General features: G+C 36.5%; 2 protein-coding genes across 3 annotated transcripts; both read left to right on the top strand.

Annotated features, from left to right (window-relative positions):
- Positions 1 to 6,157: 6,157 nt before the first annotated feature.
- LOC132182434 (probable methyltransferase PMT16) lies at positions 6,158 to 9,963 on the top strand. The gene is made up of 6 exons (XM_059595674.1): positions 6,158 to 6,905; positions 8,203 to 8,413; positions 8,562 to 8,859; positions 8,953 to 9,345; positions 9,435 to 9,512; positions 9,595 to 9,963. The coding sequence occupies exons 1-6, from the start codon at positions 6,210 to 6,212 to the stop codon at positions 9,836 to 9,838; spliced, it is 1,920 nt and encodes a 639-aa protein (XP_059451657.1). The 5' UTR covers positions 6,158 to 6,209; the 3' UTR covers positions 9,839 to 9,963.
- Positions 9,964 to 13,223: 3,260 nt separating this feature from the next.
- LOC132183323 (protein FAR1-RELATED SEQUENCE 5-like) lies at positions 13,224 to 19,988 on the top strand. Of its 2 annotated transcripts, XM_059596734.1 has the most exons (5): positions 13,224 to 13,377; positions 16,707 to 19,050; positions 19,163 to 19,315; positions 19,395 to 19,454; positions 19,569 to 19,988. In XM_059596734.1, the coding sequence occupies exons 2-5, from the start codon at positions 16,711 to 16,713 to the stop codon at positions 19,662 to 19,664; spliced, it is 2,649 nt and encodes an 882-aa protein (XP_059452717.1). In that variant the 5' UTR covers positions 13,224 to 13,377; positions 16,707 to 16,710; the 3' UTR covers positions 19,665 to 19,988. The 2 variants fall into 2 exon arrangements, with proteins under 2 accessions (XP_059452717.1, XP_059452718.1); XM_059596735.1 differs by lacking the exon at positions 19,395 to 19,454.
- The last annotated feature ends 713 nt before the right edge of the window (positions 19,989 to 20,701 follow it).

The raw sequence follows: 20,701 nt of genomic DNA, 5'->3' as shown, positions 1-20,701 counted from the left end.
TCCCAATATAATGGTCGTGGCAGGGGCCGTGGAAGGGGGCGTGGCTTATCGTCTCAAGGTCATTTTTTCAGCTATAACTCTGGAAATCGTCATGTGTGTCAAGTTTGCCATAAAGTTGGACATACTGCTACAAAGTTCTATCATTGGTTTGATCATGCATATCAAGGTGGTTCTCCTAATCCTACGGCCTACTTCACATCTCCTCACATGGCCTCCAATTCCTCTAGGTATCATGATACGGGCTCCTGTCATCATTTGACAAATGATCTCTCAAACCTTAACATGTGTGCAAAAGAGTATACAGGCACTAATCAAATCAGAGTTGGTAATGGGCAAGGTTTGCAAATCTCTCACGTTGGTTTTGGTTCTATTCCTTCTCATCATTAGAATTTCTCCTTGAATCTTTACTTCATGTTCCTAAAATACAAAAGAACTTGATTTCAATTAATAAATTTACTCGTGATAATCAAGTTTTTGTTGAATTTCATCCTACATGTTTTCTTATTAAGGATCTCAAATCGAGGAGGTTGTTGCTCCAAGGACAAAGTAGGGGTGGTCTTTACCCCTTGCCCTCTCGGTTGTCTCATTCAAGTTCTCCCTCTGCTCTTGTTGGTGAACGGGTCTCTCTTGATCAATGGCACTCTCGTTTGGGTCATCCTACCATGCCTATTGTTCGTCGTGTGCTCTCCTCTTATCAGCTTCCTATCACATCTAATAAATCAAATGTGGTTTGTTCATCATGTCAACTAGGCAAGTTGCATAAATTTCATTTTCCTGTTAGTCCTTCTATTTCAATGGGTCCTCTGGACCTTCTGTTTCTTGATGTATGGGGTATTGCACCTTTATTTTTCTACCAATAATAAACGCTACTTCTTATGTATTGTGGATGATTTCTCTCGTTATTCTTGGATTTTTCCACTTAATTGCAAATTCGATGTTCTTGTCACATTTATTCGGTTTAAACAATTGGTTAAAAATTCTTTTCTCATTCAATTAAATTTGTGCAATAGGATGGGGGAGGGGATTTTATTTCTGTTCAAAAGTTTCTTATTTCCAATGGCATCTCGTATCATCAAACATGCCCTTATACTGACCATCAAAATAAGAGTGTAGAACGCAAGGTTTGCCATATTGTTGATACGGGTCTTGCTCTTCTTGCCCATTCTCATGTCCCTCTCAAATATTAGGATGATGCTTTTGAGACAACATGTTACTTAATTAATAGATTACCCTCCTCTGTCAACCGAGTCAAATCTCCCTATGAATTGTTGTTTGATAAATCTATAGATTTCAAGCTTCTTAAAGTGTTTGGGTGTGAGTGTTGGACGTATCTCTGGCCTTATAACTCTCACAAAATGTCATTTAAGTCTCTCTCTTTTGTTTTTCTTGGGATATAGCAAAGCTCATGTTGGTTATAAGTGTCTTCACATCCCTACAAGTCGATTGTCTATTGCACACCATGTTGTCTTTAATGAAACAAATTTCCTTTTTAGTCTCATTCAGTGTCAGTGTCTCCATCATGTCCCACATCTACTACTTTACCCTCCAACTTGCGTTTTCCTACTACCCTTCTCATTATGCCCTCTCAACCTTCATCTAGCCCCGCTTCGACACATGTCCCATCTTCTCCTCCAATAGCTTCTGTTACGGTCCAATCAGACTCTCCTTATGTCCATGTCCATAATTCTCCTTCTCAGTCCTCGGTGTCCACTTCCTCCTTAGCTCAGTCTCCATCACCTCTTCCGCCAGCTCGTAGTCATCAGATAGTCACATGAGCCCAAAATAATATTCACAAGCCTAAAAGGTATACTGATGGCTCTGTTAGGTATCCTTTACCCCATGCCTATGCTACCTCTCTGATTTGTGATGAAATTGAACCCACCTCTTATACTCAAGTTGCTGAAGATGTTAAGTGGCGAAATGCAATGGATGAGGAATTTAATGCCCTTATTAAAACCGGGACGTGGACTCTTGTTCCCAAAACTTGATATCACAACTTAAGTTCTTGCCTCTTGGAGTTGGGTTTCACTGGTTCCCAGTCAAATAGTTCTCTCTTCATTTTCAAGACTGCATCTATTACTATTTTGGTTTTAGTTTACATGGATGATATCATTTTTACTAGGTCCAATTCGGCTGCTATCTCAAGTCTCATTCAGATATTGTCTCTGTCCTTTTCGATAAAGGACTTGGGTGAGCTTAATTTTTCTTGGCATATATGTGACTCAGGTTCCAATAGGTCTTCACTTGTCCCAGTACCGCTATATCTCAGATATATTAGCTTGAACCAATATGACCAATGCCAAGCCTATTTCCTCGCCCATGGCAGCAAATTCTTCTCTTATCAAATTTTATGGCACTAAATTCTCTAATATCACTCTCTACCGTAGCATTGTGGATGCACTGCAATACCTTTCTCTCACCTGCCCAGATATTGCTTTTGGCTGTGAGTAAGGTGTCTCAATTTATGCATGATCCACGTGATTTTCATTGGTCTATTGTTAAGTGAATTTTGCGATATTTGAAATCCACTATTGTTCACGGCTTATTGATAAAGAAGTGCTCCTCCACCCAATTATTTGCCTACTATGTTGCTGATTGGGCAATGTGTCTTGATGATCGCAAGTCCACCTCTGGCTATTGTGTTTTTCTGGGTTCGAATATTTTATCATGCAGTTCTAAGAAGCAACCAACAGTCTCTAGATCTTCCACTAAAACTGAATACAAGGCTGTTGCCAATACCGCTGCTGAATTGTTATGGATTCAAGCTTTCCTTAAGGAACTAGGAGTGTTTCTCTCATCTACACCGATTTTATTTTGTGATAACATTGGGGCTACATATCTCTCATCTAATCCTACCTACCATGCACATACTAAGCATATCGAAATTGATTATCACTTTGTTCGTGATCGTATTGCTTTCAAAACTCTAATTGGTCAAATTTTTATCTAGCAAAGATCAACTTGTTGATGTGGTAACAAAACCTTTGGTCTCTCATCGGTTTAGTTTTCTCAAAACCAATCTCAACATGTGCCCTCCAATGTGAGATTGCAAGGGCGTATTGTGACATATGAAGATAAGGAGCGTTTCAATTTTAAGGACAACATTATTGCAATATCCATCTCAATTCCATCATACCGTTGAGCTAATATGAGTTATACACCAGCTGTTCAAGATGATATTAATTTATTGTCTTTTGCTTTTCTGTAACGTTTCAGTTACTACAACCTTTCATTTTGTATTTACTGCAACCTTTCACTTCTTTTCTTTTGCTCTTTTGTAACATCTTGTCTTTTGCTCTTTTGTAAATCCTCTATATATACATACAATGAGACACTCGATCATTCAGTAAATCCATTATAGGTTGTTAGCCTTCGCACACGTTTTTTCTTTCGTTTTTTTGGGCAGCTACATGCCTTCATACAATTGGTTTTTTCTTTCGTTTTAGGTGGATGATGGGGTATGCTTAAATAAAGTGGCTCTACAAGAGCTCAAAAGCTATCAAATAACACAGGTGGCAGATTATAATAAGTGACATTTTTTATCATGAAAAAAAAAAAGAAAAAAAAGAAGAAGAAGATGTGGCACATTAGACCGAATTCATGATGTAGAATGATTAATCCTCTAGGTCCTGTTTACTTAATAAAAAATGGGGGAAAGAATGTGGTGTACGTCTGCAAACTGATGTGATCCTCTACATACCCTAACAAAATAAATAATCTGCACATTAACCCAAATCGCCGAGTGAACAACTCGAGGAATTAGCACAACCTCTCTTAATTACTCCATTTTTCACCGGAATCTTCTTTTAATGACTTGAATAAATGTGCTTTAAATTCGTAGCTTTCTGGGATTTTGTTCCTTAATTTGTTTTTTGAATTAAGCTTTCCATATATCTATATAAGAACATAATTACAAAGCTCGATCTACCATTTCCTATTGGCCCCATCCCCATATCCTTTCCTAGATGGGTAATGAGAAAAGTAGTAGTTAATTGGTTGATTAATGTGCCATGCTCTTCCCTGCTACGTGATTTGTTGGATGCATGCCAGATCTTAGAGAAAAATAAATAGTGGTTAACACGTACGTTACAAGTACATTGACCAAAGCAATTATATATATATATATATATAATAAGATGTTTATTGTATCATTTTATCCGATTTTGAGCAGAGGAAGTTAATTATTATTTCAATCTGTAAACCTTGGGCTATTAAGGTTATCTTTTTCTTAATTAAATATTCAGAGATTAAACAATGAAAAGGCTTTCTTTCTCGAGAAGAAAACACAGAAAAATTCAAAAATATTCAACAATAAAGTCCAAACTCTTTTTGGCTCTTTTCTGGGGTAGGTGTAGGGTTTATATGTATGAATCTAAGACTAACAATAAAGTCCAACTGTTTTTGGCTATTTTATAGGGTAGGTTTAGGGTTTATATTTATGAACCTAAGACTATGCAAAATGCTTTTCAACCAAAAGAATGATTTTTCTTTTCTAGCGTTTAGCTTGTATGGGAAAAATGTGCGACCACTGAAAATGGTTGGTGACTTTTGGCAACTCTCGTAAGAGGTCTGATGGACGTGGTTTGTTTGGTGATCTGATGGAAGTCGATGGTTTGAGTAAGAAAAACTCAAATTAATTCAAAAAATGATTTACAAAGTTTAAAAAATTGAAACTATTTTTTAAAACTAAAGATGCCTTTTTGGTAAAAAGCTGAAAACATTTTCAATTTAACTAAAATTTTCAGTCCACCGAACACTAAAAAAATTCAAAAAGACATTTTTCAAACAATCTATGAATTTCTCCACAAATGAAAATCTATTATTGTTCAACTTCAACAAATCTTGGTTGACAAAACTAACAAGAAATGAATCGAGTGTCTTTTGGTACGGTCCTTGCTCCTTAGTGCCGGATCTGTGAGTAAAGTGTATATATATATATATATATATATATATATATATATATTCTCCAGTTGAGAGTACTATTATAATGTATTAATGTGTGGGCATCAGATAGTATTGACCCAGCCAGCAACTCCCCGAAATGCCACCGGCCACGACTGTAGATCGACACCTTCATCCTACACCCTATTATATAAAACGATAACGGCTATATATATAATAATATTATTACAGAGACAGAGAGTTGACTCTGTCACCGGAAGTTTCAGAAAATGCAAATCCAATTAAATGCTAGTGTTTGACAGTTTGTTTAGGAGTGTACACGTTGTGGCTCTTAATTAATACCAAAAATTTGTGGTTTCAATATCATTAAATTAACATTAATTCCTTTACAAAACCCTCCAAATTACCTAAAAGCACTCACGTTTCGGATTGGTGCAAATCTGACATAAAAAATGAAACTTCATGCAATACGTAACTGGGAATATATGTACTGGACAGGTCACAGGAGCATATAATCAAAGCCCAGGCCCACAAATCCCATGTCATTAACTGCAATTTAAGAAAAGGTATCCTCATTTAGTAAATAATATTGGTCAACATCTTTTCATATCCCAATTTCTTCCTATCGTCTCTTGGGTAATATTTATTAATATGTCAAATCGTATTTACTGTCACTGCCCCTTCCTCTTCACCAATCGCCTCCCATCTTTGTGCGAAGATTAAACATGAATATAAAATTATATACATATTTAATTATATAGGTTATATTTTTCAACTATAATTTATTAATTTTGTATTAAATTTATATTATGTTTGTCGGTCTTTATCAAGTTGTTTGTGTTGAGTTTATAAGACTATATAGGTCACATGTTGGGTTTATGTCACATTTTTTAATTATAGTACGTACGTTAATTTTGTGTTAGGTTCATATCAAATTCGTGAGTTGTATTAAAAATAACGAATCTTTATCGAGTCATATAAGTTGATCGAGTTTATGTCGTATGTCAGGTCAATTTTGACTCGATCCATTTAATTAAACGGGACAAAATCTTTGACCCCAATGATTTCGTGTAAAAAATTGATAACTCTCAATCTCTTTAATTACCCATTTACCCACATCGACGTCTCCTTCCTAGTAGCTACCCGCCACATGACCAACTTGATTCAAAACTATTTGTGCCAACCCCTCCCATATTCTCACCTCCCCTGAATGGCAAAAACTCACCATAAATACATGTATCCTTAGGGAGAAATTAAGAAAGCGACAAACACACAGAGAGATAGAGAGAGAGAGAGCCATTTCACTCATGGCTAACTCAAGCCTACCACCATACCACCCCACCTCCAAACCCTCTAAGCCCATCTGCGGCACCTCCTTCTCCTGGAAAAGCACCAACCTTTTCTCCCTCGTCGTCTTCCTCTGCATCATCTCCTACTTCCTCGGCATCTGGCAGCACGGCGGCTCCACCGTCCCCATCAAGGACACCGCCGCCACCGTCGCCGCCGCCAACGCCGCATGCAATATCGCCACGACCAACAACAGCACGAAACTCGACTTCAACGCGCACCACAGCCTCGACGAAGCCGGCCCCACTTCCCGTGAAACTTACCCTCCATGCAACGCGATGTACAGCGAGTACACGCCGTGCGAGGACGCCAACAGATCGCTTAGATTCAGCAGAGACAGGTTGATATACAGGGAGAGGCACTGCCCGGAGAAGAGCGAGCTCTTGAAGTGCCGCGTGCCGGCGCCGTACGGCTACAAGAACCCGTTCGCTTGGCCGGCGAGCAGGGATCTCGCGTGGTACGCCAACGTGCCGCACAAGGAGTTGACGGTTGAGAAGGCGGTGCAGAATTGGATCAGATATGACGGCGATAAGTTTAAGTTCCCCGGCGGAGGCACCATGTTCCCTAATGGTGCTGATGCGTACATTGACGATATTGGGAGGTTGATTAATCTCCAAGATGGCTCTATTCGGACCGCCATTGATACAGGCTGTGGGGTAAGCTTTTTCTTTTTATTAATTAATTTGTTTCTTTAATTTCCTTAAGCGATTCATACAAAGTTAATGATGTGTTTGGCACGTCGAATTAACACATTTTCGGACTTCTATTAACGAAGAATCTACATTTTGAGGAATAAATTTTTTACAAAAATTTGGACTATACATATATATTTAATTGTCTGCATGTCAGCCAAGATGGCCGGCAAATTAAAAAAGAAATGTGAAATTAACTGTTGATTTGTGGGAATTCGTACGTCAGTTGTCTTGTTCAATGGAATTTTTAGGGGACGTTGATGTTATAGAAACTTTATATATGATGATTGGTCGAATTTTATGAAGTTTCGCAAGAAAATTAAACTTCACATATTGGGTTGCTAAAGTTATGGGATGTAATTAATTAATTAATTAAATATTAGAGATTTAATGGGATCGTCAGAATCTGACTAAGATATTACCTCGTACCATGTACCAACAGCTTGTTCTTTCTTAATTGCCAATTTTCTTGTCATATATAGCATTTGTATGTTTCCTAGAAGCCAATTCTATGTAATGGTTCTTAATTTATCCGCTGGGAATTGAAGCTGCCTGGCTAGCAGGTGATGAAAAGGAAAAAAGATTTTAATCTTCTCAAAAGAAATACGATGGTATTTTTGCTCTAATGCTGAATCTCATTAAAGAGAATTAAACAGAGAGATATATCTCATTTGGCCACCAAATTACAATTTGGGTAGCACATTGTGAGAGAGTGTATATGAGATTTATTTTATTAAATAAATTTTGAATAACATTATAAATTTTGCATGTAACTTTATATTATACATATTTTAAAGCCTTCTTGGACAAAATTATTATATTATTATTTTACTCCATTTTACTTGGCTAATGTAACAATGTTCATAAACCCTTTAATCAATTTTTGTTTTATATATATATAAAACAAAAAATTAGGAGTTTAAAATGTTTAAATAAAAAAATTTATCACACTTGATCTGGAATATTCTTGGAAATGGTGGGTCTTGATTCTTCAAGCTTAGATTGCATTATTTGTTCTGAAATATTGTAACAAGTACACAAAAAAAATAAACCGATTTAATTAACAATGGTGTTATTGGAAATGGTGGGTCTTGATCCTTCAAGCTTAGATTGCATTATTTGATCTGGAATATTGTAACAATTAAGTTGACAAAAAAAGAAAAAGAAAACTGATTTAATTATCAAATTCATTTTGTCAAGGCGTCTTTCCTTGTTCTCTAATCTAATTATAAAATTGAGTTAAGTAGATCTAACGGTGCAGGTTGCAAGTTGGGGAGCGTATCTTCTGTCGCGTAACATAATGACAATATCATTCGCACCAAGAGACACCCACGAAGCACAAGTGCAATTTGCTCTGGAGCGAGGAGTTCCTGCTTTGATTGGAATCATTTCCTCCAAGCGTCTTCCTTACCCTTCTAGATCTTTCGACATGGCCCATTGCTCTCGCTGCCTCATTCCATGGGCCCAATATGGTATATTATTATAATATTCCCATTTCACATAATTTACACATTATATATATATATATATATATATATATATATGGGTTCATTTTCAAATATATAAGTATATCCTTAATTATATTTACCAATATTTTATTCTTATTTGTTTTTGGTATAGGTGGGATTTATTTGATTGAAGTTGATCGGGTACTCCGGCCCGGTGGGTACTGGATTTTGTCCGGCCCGCCAATCCGCTGGAAGAAATATTGGAATGGCTGGAACAGAACACGGGAGGATCTCAATGCTGAACAGACAACCATCGAGAATGTCGCTAAAAGCCTTTGCTGGAAAAAGTTGGTGGAGAGAGATGATATTGCAATCTGGCAAAAACCCACCAATCATTTGAACTGCAAAGTTAACCGCAAACTCACCCAGAATCCTCCTTTCTGCCCTGCTCAAGATCCCGACAAGGCCTGGTTTGTGCTCTTTTCTCCTCCTACAAGATTGTTTAAAAAAAAATGAATTTAATCATTTAATTTATATATATAGTTCATTTTGTCAATTTTCAGGTATACAGAAATGGAGACATGTTTGACACCCCTGCCTGAAGTTTCCAACAACCAAGAAACAGCCGGCGGAGAGGTGGCAAAATGGCCGGAGAGGTTACATGCTATACCGCCGAGGATTAGCAGGGGAACTGTGGAAGGCGTGACAGCTGAAGTTTTCCAGCAAGATGTAGAGCTATGGAAGAAGAGGGTGTCGTATTACAAGAATGTGAACAATCAATTAGGACAACCTGGGAGGTACCGAAACGTTTTGGACATGAACGCTTACCTGGGTGGCTTCGCTGCTGCTCTAATTGATTACCCTCTTTGGGTGATGAATGCTGTTCCTGTTGAGGCAAAGATTAACACCCTTGGAGTCATATACGAACGGGGATTGATCGGAACATACCAGAATTGGTATTTTTCTGCTCTGTTTTCATTTGGGTTGATTCATTTTTGCAGGCTTCGTTCGTTGGATCATAATTTTTTTTTTTTTTTGGTTGCAGGTGTGAAGCCATGTCTACTTATCCAAGAACCTATGATTTCATTCACGCTGATTCTGTGTTTAGTCTCTACAAGGACAGGTAAAAATATTACAGAGGAAGTGTCTTTAATTATCTATGTTTTTTCTAGACATGATCTGAACATGTTTTTTGGTGTTTTTAGATGTGAAATGGAAGACATTCTACTGGAAATGGACAGAATTTTGAGACCAGAAGGAAGTGTAATCTTCAGGGATGATGTTGATATAGTGATAAAGATCAGGAATATTATTGATAGATTGGACTGGGAGAGTCAAATTATTGACCATGAAGATGGGCCTCATCAGAGAGAGAAGCTTTTAGTTGCAGTGAAGAAATATTGGACAGCTCCTGCTCCTGACCAAGATGAATCCAGCAAAATACATTAGATCTTCTGTCAAATTTCCAGCTTACATTTTTCTTTTTTCTTTTTTTCCTTTTTGTGATTTACTGATTCTTTTGGTCAATATCATTTTTTAGAATTGTGATCGATGTTATATTAATATCGCTTTTATTGGACCATTCCAAATTATACCAATCACTCAACTGTTACAAAATATCTGGTGAGATGATAGAAAATGATATTTAACGCCAACTTACCATTAAGTCAATAAGTGTTTGCTTAATTAACCTTGTCTGGGAGATTTTTGCATTATTATTATTAAAATTGACTCGTCAAAATTACAATTTGAGTTTTCTTATTAGGTGGGTATATAGATAAAATAAATTTATATGAAAAAGCCAGAAGAATTTGAAAAGAAACAAGTTCAGTACGTATATACAATTCAAAAAATAATATCTTAAAAAAAATGTATTTTCTAACAATTGAATTAGCAGTAAAAGCAGGTTCAACTTGTAAATTAAGCATGCATCAACACCCTTTTACCTTGAAAAATGCTTCAGTAGGTTTTTTGTTTTTTCATATGGTTTAACCTAAGTTTTCGAGATACAAAGTGAAGAATTTGACTCATGAATAACTCGATCTAAATGTAATGCTCAAAACTACTCTATGATTAATTGTTTCTAATGAGTAGTTTAATCGGTTAAAAGCTACACTTCTTAAAGTGGAGGCCACTAGTTTAAATCTTCATCTTCATTTCTCTTTCTTTAGAAACATGTAAAATTTTTTTTTTTTTTTAAAAAAAAGAGTTTTTTACCAAATGGACTAGCTTTTTTTATTTATACGATTTTTTATATATTAAATGTATTTTTTAAGGTTTCCGGTAGGTCTTTTGTTTTCTTATACTGGTTTTTTTCTAAGAGCAAATTATTGACTAATGATGGAGGATTAATCAAGTTTATAGAAGAAGTGTCATTGATGAAACAAACAGCGACTAGAGAAGTGATTTGTCAGTTTATGCTGCATATGTATATACAAATTATGATGATGACATTTTTAAGGTATTATTTTTTAATAGCCCTAAAAACTATTAAGTATGTCATAGATAGTGTTGAAGAGTTTTCAACTTATATCTTTGTATGATGGATCATTTTGCTCTATATTGATTTTATATCAATGAAGATAACTCAGTTTGTTCAAATAATCATGTCCAAGTACAGACCTGCTTATCACTTGTAAACATTATATGCAGCAAAAGCCCCCCGTAAACCGTGGTGAACCTAACAGCAAAATTAGTTGACTCATGCAATTCATGACTCATCACCTCTTATTTACTATAAAAGGACGTAAGAGCCGCACAAATACAACACAGCATCTAAAGTACTACAACATACTATATAGTGCTGTTTGTGTTTGAGAGAAATTAATAATTAACGTCAAAGTGATTTGATGGCAGCCCTCAAGTCCCTTGTCTCTCTCAGCTCTCAAGCTGCACTGCTCTTCCTGGTCGTGGCAGTTGGTGTTGCCGTGCAGGCCCAGACAGCTCAGGCGCAGAGCTGCACGTCTGAGCTCAACAACCTCAACGTCTGCGCGCCCTATGTCGTGCCAGGTGCCACCAACACCATGCCTAACGCTGACTGCTGCGGCGCACTCCGAGGAGTGCACCACGACTGCCTTTGCAGCACTCTCAGGATCGCTTCCCAGCTTCCTTCCCAATGCAATCTCCCTCCCCTCACCTGCGGTACTGATGATTTCTTTTATATACTGTTTGGTTGACATTTTTATACGTACTTCTCAAGCTAACATTTTGTTTTCCCATATGCAGGTAGAAATTAAGGAAACAAGCTACCGAATAAATGTTTTTAAGTTTTATGGTTTTGTCTTTCTGTCCTTGTTCCCGTTAATGTATTTTGATCTACGAACACTGACCAAGCAGTGGTGTGGGGATCAGAGAAAGAACTTGGTGTTATAATGGAATAAAGAACATATATCAAATGCGTAGTAGTTTCTGACATTTGCTATAAGATAGATGACATGGAATGCTTAATTAACTAAATAAAAAGAATAAAAGTCCATTATTTTCTGACTTGCTAATATATAATTGCTAAAAAACAAAAACAAGAGAAAAAGAAAAAAGAAGCCTCATAAATTAAATTATTAACGAATCCATGTTATGCTGGCTAAATATGATTTTGCCCACAGTAAAGGGAATTTTTTTTTGAAATTAATATGCTTGGGATTTTAGAATGACATAAAGGAGAGGCATCCTTTTTCAAGAAAATGGACAATTGGAAAAGGATTATCCTAATTGGATGAAAAGGAAGATATAATTTATCTAGCTAGCTAGCTAGTACACATGAGGCAATATTGCTAGGCTGGAAGCTAAAATGTTTACCAACAAGAGGGCATTAATTATAAGGAGATTTCTTCAATACATCATCCGCCGATTCATTGGAAATCATTATGACACTTGTGACACATTTTGTTTAGTGAGTGTTATGATAGCCTTCTTGAATAGAAACCTTATGCTTATTGTTAGTATTTCTTCTCGGTTGAAGCTTCGTTTGCAAGAGAGCTTGCTGGCATCCAAACAGCTGCATTACATAGTGAAACCTGAGAGTTCCATTCACTGCACATTCATCAAAACATGATGAGTTACAAGTAAAACCCAAGAGCTTCGTCCGCTGCACGTTCACAAGTTCGTCCGAATGGGTGAAGCCGCGTCCGAACATAAGTCAGGGTGTTCGAACGAAAGTATGATGTTGTTGCTTATATATAAGACTCTATAGAGCACGACTTTTTTAAACAACTAATTTAGAAGGCAAATTCTATATTGCGCTAAGAGAGGATTATCAATATTCAGAGCTTTAGAATTATTTTCTCTTAGAGTGTTATAGAAATTTAGTATTTGAATAGGTGAGTTTTTTAACAGGTGAGTTTTTTAACCAAGACAAGGAATACGAATATAAAAAGTTAGTATTTTTGTTTATTTTGTTTAAGGTATTTCACGTTGATTTGTCAAACCCTCATTAAAGGGCAAATTAAAGATATTGATTTGTTCCAAGACCCTATAGAAATTATCCTCCACACAAAATCATATTGGTCATATATATTTTATAGCCAAGCAATGAGAGAGATATTTGGAAAATTTAAAAATAAAATGCAAAATAATAGAATGGCCTTTATACGAAACGCGGGAGGTACATGTTTTTAAAAGGCTTTGTTTGTTAATATATATATATATATATATATATATATATATATTTTACTTTTCTTGTTGTTCTCTATTTTTAAAACAAAAGTATTTAACAAGTTATAGTTATAGGAAACTCCTGCATCTTTTTGAATTTACACTAAGCCCCCTCAAAGTTCATGAATTTGGAGGGACTTCATGACTTGGAATTTGAGATTTCTTTTTTACCGGAAACAAACAACTAGAATTCGAATCCTACCCATCGGGCCCAAACGAACCCAAGGTTCCACCCAGAGAGCGCCGATTCTCCTTCTCTCCGGCGACTAAGAGCACAAAAGCTACCGTAATTCAAAAACCTCTGAGCTCAAACCCTAATTCCAAGATCAACGCCTCAGGTTCTCTCTCTCTGATTTCACGAAGTTTCAATTAAAGCACTTGGTTGCATGAATGTGCCTGTGCCCTCGTCAATTACTTTGTTTTTGTGAATTTAGCTTTTGTTTTTATGTAGTATGCTAAATATGATGAAACTATGCCTTGAGCTATTTGGATTCTAATGCAGTATGGTTCAGCGAAAGTGGAGCGCTTTAAGAAATTCTTGTGGTTTGTGTACCAAAAAATTTAGCTGCTAAAATTTGCTAAGCCCGGAATTTGATTATTGTTAATTGAGAAATTCTGGGTGTTTGTGAGCAAAAAAGGAAGCAAGGCTGCATTTGAAGTTGGAGCTCCCAATAAGTTTTTTATTGATTGTGAATTACAAAGGCTCTAAAAAGTGGCTGAATAAGTGAATAGTTAGAAATATTCCAATGAAATGTTTTGTTGATTGTTTGTGAGGTTACAACTCTTCTAGGACTGTGGACAAGGTGTCATTCCTCGTAGAAACGACTATGGAAAATGTACTATTCTTCACATTGATGAAAGCAGTTTCAGAGCATTCCTAGTGAACTCTCTATTCTTTAGCTAAAATTTGGCTAAGAAACTCACCTTTTTTTAGTTTAGCTAACCACTTTTTAAAAGCACCCCACAACAAACTCTCTAAATCTCTCTTTATTCTATTTAAAAATAATTTTTATTCTTTCTTTATTTATTTTTTTATTTTTATTCTCATGGTAGTTGGAAGGTTTATTCTTATGGTAATTGAAAGAAATGTTGGGAACTTACCAAATCTCAAAACCTTCTTATTAATTTATACAAGTATGTGAGTAACCAACCGTATACGGTGTAATAAAAGATAAATATACATTTGAATTTGCATTTTTTTTTTTTTTTGGATGAATAGCTTTTGTCATTCCACACAAAATTTACTCAGTTCTCTCCAGCAGACTCCATAGTAGAAACACAATACACAAGGAAAAAAAAAAAAAGAACTCAGCTATAAAGTTACAGCAACAAAAACCACTAAATCTGAGATGAAATAAAACTTCATAGACAGCAAGAAACAAACTAAAACATCTCTTTACACCAACAAACACAAAACCTCCTATACACAGAAACTATATCTGCTCAACAATTGTACAACCAAAACAGAAAAGAAAAGAAATAGGCTTCTCAATATCAGTGGTAACAGTCTGCATTTACAAGGAGGATAAGTCTTTCTCTTTTTACAAATGGCATAAACCTGATGCCCCAGCCTCTCTACCTCTCTGAAATTGCCAACAGAACTGGTAGCAACCCGCAAAGAACAAAACAACAGGCACCAGAAACACCAACTGCTAGCAGACTCAGAAAACAACCCCATCCAACAGACTAGGTCAGAAATCAACAAGTTCAATAAACCAGCACCACAAGAAACCAACAAAACAATCTAGCTACAAGAAAGCCCAACAGCAAAACAAACCCTCTCCTCCAACTAAGAGTTCAGCAGCAATACAGAACAATTTGAAACAAAACAACATGCCAAAACCAGCCAGTAGGAACAATACCAACAAGATCTCTCAGCAGGGACAAAGACCTCACAGAACCTCCCAGCAGCAACACCTTCCATTCTTACTACGTGCTCCAAAATTTTGCACACAATCAGCCCAAACTCCTGCTTCCTCTACTCATAGATTTGGTCCTCTTAATAGACCTTGTCTGCATTTACAACCACACACCACCCAGACCTGCAACACACCAAAACCACAACATACTCACTAAAAACGCAAAAACAAATCCCAAAATTACAACCAAACCTAACTATCGCTCCACACACACACACAAACAAAAGTTTCCACCACAAACCTACAAAGCACTTAAAATTCAACTCAGATTTCGCAAATTCCTCGTATTTGAACTTGCAAAAACTCCTCGTTCTCTCTATGTGTCTACAAAAAAAAAAAAAACTGAATGCCCACAAAAATCTCTCCCGAAACTTAGAAGAGACCCACAAAATCGAAGGCACCCAGCAAGTGCAGAAACTATGCTTTTTCAACAAATACAAGAGACCCACAAAATCGATACAATATTGACACAAAATCGACATTACCTTCTTTGACATCATGGTGCAAAACGTATGGCATTCACATCGGACCGGTTGTATCTATATGCATCTGTTTGAGGTTCTCGAGTGGCGCGAAGAGGAAGAGATGAGAGCGAGAGAGAGAGAACGGAGAACATAAAAATGTCTGAAAATGAGGTAGTGAAGGAAAGATTGTTTGACCAAAGATGGAGTAGAAATCTGACAAGAGTTAAAATGTCGAAGGAGAGGCGAGCTTGATAGACGACCATTTTTGTGAATTTTCTCCAATTTTTTGCGAAAACAATGAAATAGAGAGCTCATTGCAAATGCTTAAGAGGAGATATATCATGGTAGACAAGGACAAAGGATTGTTTTGAAAGAATATTAAGTTGTTATGTATTTTATCTCTTAACATATACATGGAGAGATGTTCATAGTTTGAACAAGAGGAAGAAAATGTAAATAAATGTGCAGAGTCTATGTCTAATGGACCTTTATCCGGGTTCATTGTGACTCCACGTCTTTCCAGGGTTACCAAATTTTGTTCATGCGGTTCTTCTCTATGTAAACAATTTTTTATGTTTAAGAATATCTTTTTCCAAGATGAAGGTTATGCAGAGTACAAATGGGGTAGGCTTTGAGTACACTTAGATAATGTGAAAAATAATTAACTTAATTCTGGTAATGGTGAAAACTAGTGGACGCCAATGCAGATGCAGAATTTGTAAATATAAAATTTCTTTTCAAGATAATTTTAGCTTGATTTGATTCTTAATCCATTGATTGCAGAATAAGCTTCAATCACAAAGTGAGGCATGATTTTTTTTTTTAAAAAAAAAAAAAAAAAAGAAAGAAAAAGAAAACACTATGTGAACGTTGAGCATGAAATTCAATGAATTTCGCTGATGAGTTTTATTTCAAAAATCATCACTATTTCTGGATTATCTATACTGAAGAAAACTTAGGAAAATGTTCAAATTTCTACTGTGTGTGTATTCTTACCTGCATTTATGCAAATTTCCTTGTGTGCATACTTTTGGTTGAAACTCAAATATTAGGCATTTTATTCTGCATCCTTTCCCTATCTGATGGATCTTCTTCCAACATGAATAATTTATGGTATATCTATTTCAGCATTAAAAGACCATTGTGGATGGTGATTTGTGATCAATTAATTTTATTTGTCAGTTTCTACCGGACAGAAAAATATTACATATTATATATTACATATTTTTCTTTTTTCTGTTTTTGATTTTTTAATGTTTTACTCACTTGTCACACTTAATGAAGGTCAATGGACGGGGATGATGATGGCTTAAGTAGTCCTCTTGAAGAGAACAGGGATATGAGACTTCAAGCATCACATAACTTGGACTTGAACATGGAGCAGGACTGTCGCAGCCCAAAATTTGTCCATAGTAACAGCACCCTGTCCAGTCTTTCCTTAAATGATGAAGCCAGTAAAGATGCAGTACTAAAAATTGGTACAGAGTTTGAATCAGATGAACACGCATACAAATTCTACAACAAGTATGCCAGATTGGTAGGTTTCAGTGTTCGTAAAGACTGGGTAAATAGGAGTAAGGTACATGGTCAGGTGGTGTCTAGGAAGTTCACTTGCTCTAAAGAGGGTTACCGGAGGAAAGACAAAAGAGATATTAATGTGAAGAAACACAGAAGGGAAACTAGAACTGGTTGCTTGGCACACATGATCATTACTCGTCAGCCTGATGGTAAATATCGTGTTACACATTTTGAAGCACAACACAATCATGACAATGTAAACCCCACTAACGCTCAAACATTACCGTTACAAAGAGAATTAAGTTGTTCTTCAGATGCTGAAGCTGGCTTAGAAAATAATTCGGGATCACACTCCAAATCAGCATTTGGATCAATGACAAGGCGATTTGAATTCCAGGAATCCCTTGATGAGCTTGCCATTGATTATGACAATTATCTTCAATCTGAAAGGTTAAGAGATATGAAGGAGGGAGAGGCAGGGCGTATGTTGCATTATTTTCAAAGGCAGCACTTTGAAAATCCATCATTCTTTTACGCAACACAGCTTGATATTGATGACAAGGTAACCAACATATTTTGGGCTGATGATAATATGGCAGTGGACTATGACCATTTCAATGATGCAGTATGTTTAGACGCAAGTTCCAGAACAAACAAAGATTTTCGGCCATTTGTACAATTTTTAGGAGTGAATCATCACAAACAAGTCGTGATTTTTGCTGCTGCACTCTTATATGATGACACTGTTGAATCCTTTAAGTGGCTATTTCGAACTTTCATAGAAGCAATGTCTGGGAAGAAGCCAAAGGCCATTCTCACAGATCAAGATGCAGCAATTGTTGAAGCAATCAATTCAGTTTTACCAGAAACAAGCCATCGCATATGTGTATGGCAGATGTACCAGAATGCCCTCAAACACCTTAGCAATGTAGTAAAAGATACTGATTCGTTTGCCAAAGATTTAAAGAGCTGTATTTATTTCCAAAAGGATGAGGAGGATTTTGTTCATGCCTGGGAAGCTATGGTGGACAAATATGGTCTTCAGCAGAATGAGTGGTTAAGATGGATGTTTAGAGAAAGAGAGAAATGGGCTGTGGTATATGGTAGGAACACTTTTTTCATTGACATGAATGGTTCACATCTGGGTGAGTATTTATTTACTAACTTGAGAAATCAATTAAACTCTGACCTTGATATTCTTCATTTCTTTAAGTTTTTTGAAAGGGTAATAGATGAGCAACGATACAAAGAAACTGAAGCTAATGATGAAATGAGCAGATGTATGCCAAGACTAATGGGAAATGTGGTTTTGTTAAAGCATGCCAGTGATGTTTACACCCCAAGGGCATTTGAAGTATTTCAGAGGGGATATGAGAAGAGTTTAAATGTCGTTGTTAACAAGTGCAGTCAGAATGGGTCATTGCTTGAGTACAAAGCAAATACATTTGGGCAAGTGCGAGAACACACTGTTACATTCAATTCTTCTGATAATACAGTTATTTGCAGTTGTATGAAGTACGAGTATGTTGGGTTTCTATGTAGCCATGCACTGAAAGTGCTTGATCATAGGAATATAAAGGTTGTCCCATCCAGATATATATTGAAGAGATGGACAAAAGATGGAAGGTCAGGAAGCATGAGAGATAGTTATGAGTTCACCATACAAGACAATCCTAAGTTGGTTGTTGCTAGCCGTTACAAAAACTTGTGCCAAAAAATACTTAAGTTATCAGCCAGGGCTTCTGAGTCTGAGGAAGCATTTGAATTTGCTGCCAGACAACTTGATGAAATGATGGAAGGGGTGGAGAACATCTTGAACTTAAAACTTGAGGACGCTCAAGCTCTCAGCTCAAGTAGCACAGGTGCAAATGCATCTGAAAGTGAACATGCAGAAATTTTTCTGGATGCAAATGCAATTGATGATCAGGATGAGAACAGAGTAAAAGGAGTAAAAGAGAAGGAGGGGGCTATCTCCACCATGGATGGAAAAGTTTCTCATGCAAAAGTAGTTCATAATATAGAAGCATCCCCACCAATTGTAACCTTCATTTCGAGTTCCCCGTCGGCATATATTTCACCTCAAGCAACAACTGCAAATCCCATCATGCAGGTGGTACTTTGCTGATCTTTATCGCAATTATAGCGAATAATCTGCATACATATTTTGTGTAGCTTCTACTTATTAGTGCGTAAAGTTTACCCTTCCAAATTGCATTACACAGGGAATGTGCAATTTTGAAGCAAATCAGGTGGTTCAGTGCATGTATCAACAACCTAACGTAGTCATGGACCAGCAATCCAATCCTAACATCTATCAACCACCAAACTTCTTCTCCAACCAACATGATTCACCTGGCCAATCTCACCTATTACAGGTAGTTATTTATACACACTTGCAGTTTGGTTAGTTTGAAGTATATCCCGTATGCGACCTGTATATATATTGTCACGCAGGAACCTCTAATCCATAACCCATACCAAGAGTCCGTCTCAAGCACCACTCAATTGAGGCAGGTAAGTAAAAGTAGAAGTTTAACAATGCCAATAAATTGGCCAACAGTTTTCTCGCTTCTTGAAGAAAACCACTCTTTGCATACTATTTAATTTGCTTCATGTTATTGAATGTAGGCAATGGATCTTGATGTTCAACATCCACATTCATCTTCATTCTTGCTTTATGATGACAGATACAGAGCTTCCAACGTATATCTTGGGCCTAAATAACTGAAGAATATGGAAAGTTATTCTTCTCTCTCATCATTATCTGTTTTGTGCTGTACAGTCTCAAATGCTAGAATTTGTAATCCAATCATTGTATTTCATATGCACACCACTTGGTCAACTCCAAAGGATATAAAGGCAGTTTTACTTCATAGACCATGAGAAAATGTAAATCCATCAATGCTTACAAATGTTTAGCAAAGTGGTGTGCATATGAAATATGCCTCAAGTTGTTGGTTGCGGTGAGCTTTTGTACCATGTCACAATAAGTTGCCCCAGATAACATGTTCTAGAATGGCTATCGCATGTTGGAAAGATTTTGCAACAGTGTGCCTTGGTCCAAGACAAAATTTTATAAAATAATTAATAGCTCTAGTCCAACATGTAGTCCAACCTGGGCAAACAAATTCAGATTAATTCATCCTGAGCTTGGTTTGAAAACTTAGAACCAAGATCAGCTTGCAAGCAATCACTTCAATCTTTGTAGTACGTTTCTAAAACTAACCTTCAACTCTTGTGTTGCCTGAGCCAGGGTTGAAGAATTTAGAGCCCAAAATGAGGTGTCATTGCTGGATAAGTATTCATGGCAATTACTTGCATGTGAGAGAGCGTATATGAGACCTACTTGTCTGGATAAGTGGTCGGGTAGCCTAAAATTTATTTTGGCACATAAGTTAAATATGGTGTTCGTACATTTAATTTACCAAAATGGCTAGCAATTTAGTCTGATAATTATTGTAGATCCCAATCCTGCTACTTCTAGCAACTTTGGGATGAATGGGTCAATCCTCATTCAAGGTCGGATTGACCTTCAACCCAAGCTAATAGGGATCCGGATCCCTTGAAATCCTCAGGGGATTCCAGATTCTGGAATTAGGGGATCCTGGCCGTCTATTTTAATCCAAAGGCCAGGATCCCGCCATGTGTCCACTAAATTAGAAAACCTTTAAAATAATATTTAAATTTTAAAAAATAATTAAAAAAGAAAATAATAAAATAATAAAATTTAAAAACAAAAAATAATAATAAACTTGGGGTGG

Source organism: Corylus avellana, chromosome ca5, assembly GCF_901000735.1.
Source record: "Corylus avellana chromosome ca5, CavTom2PMs-1.0".
NCBI lineage: Eukaryota > Viridiplantae > Streptophyta > Magnoliopsida > Fagales > Betulaceae > Corylus > Corylus avellana.
The sequence above is the reverse complement of the archived record's forward strand: the minus strand, read 5'-3'. Positions and strand labels throughout refer to the sequence as shown.

Coding starts and splice junctions, on each gene's coding strand:
- LOC132182434 (XM_059595674.1), top strand. CDS start 6,210: ATGGCTAACTCAAGCCTACCACCATACCACCCCACCTCCAAACCCTCT. Junction 6,906..8,202: donor CCATTGATACAGGCTGTGGG/GTAAGCTTTTTC, acceptor CTAACGGTGCAG/GTTGCAAGTTGGGGAGCGTA. Junction 8,414..8,561: donor CATTCCATGGGCCCAATATG/GTATATTATTAT, acceptor TTTTTGGTATAG/GTGGGATTTATTTGATTGAA.
- LOC132183323 (XM_059596734.1), top strand. CDS start 16,711: ATGGACGGGGATGATGATGGCTTAAGTAGTCCTCTTGAAGAGAACAGG. Junction 19,051..19,162: donor CTGCAAATCCCATCATGCAG/GTGGTACTTTGC, acceptor TGCATTACACAG/GGAATGTGCAATTTTGAAGC. Junction 19,316..19,394: donor GCCAATCTCACCTATTACAG/GTAGTTATTTAT, acceptor ATTGTCACGCAG/GAACCTCTAATCCATAACCC.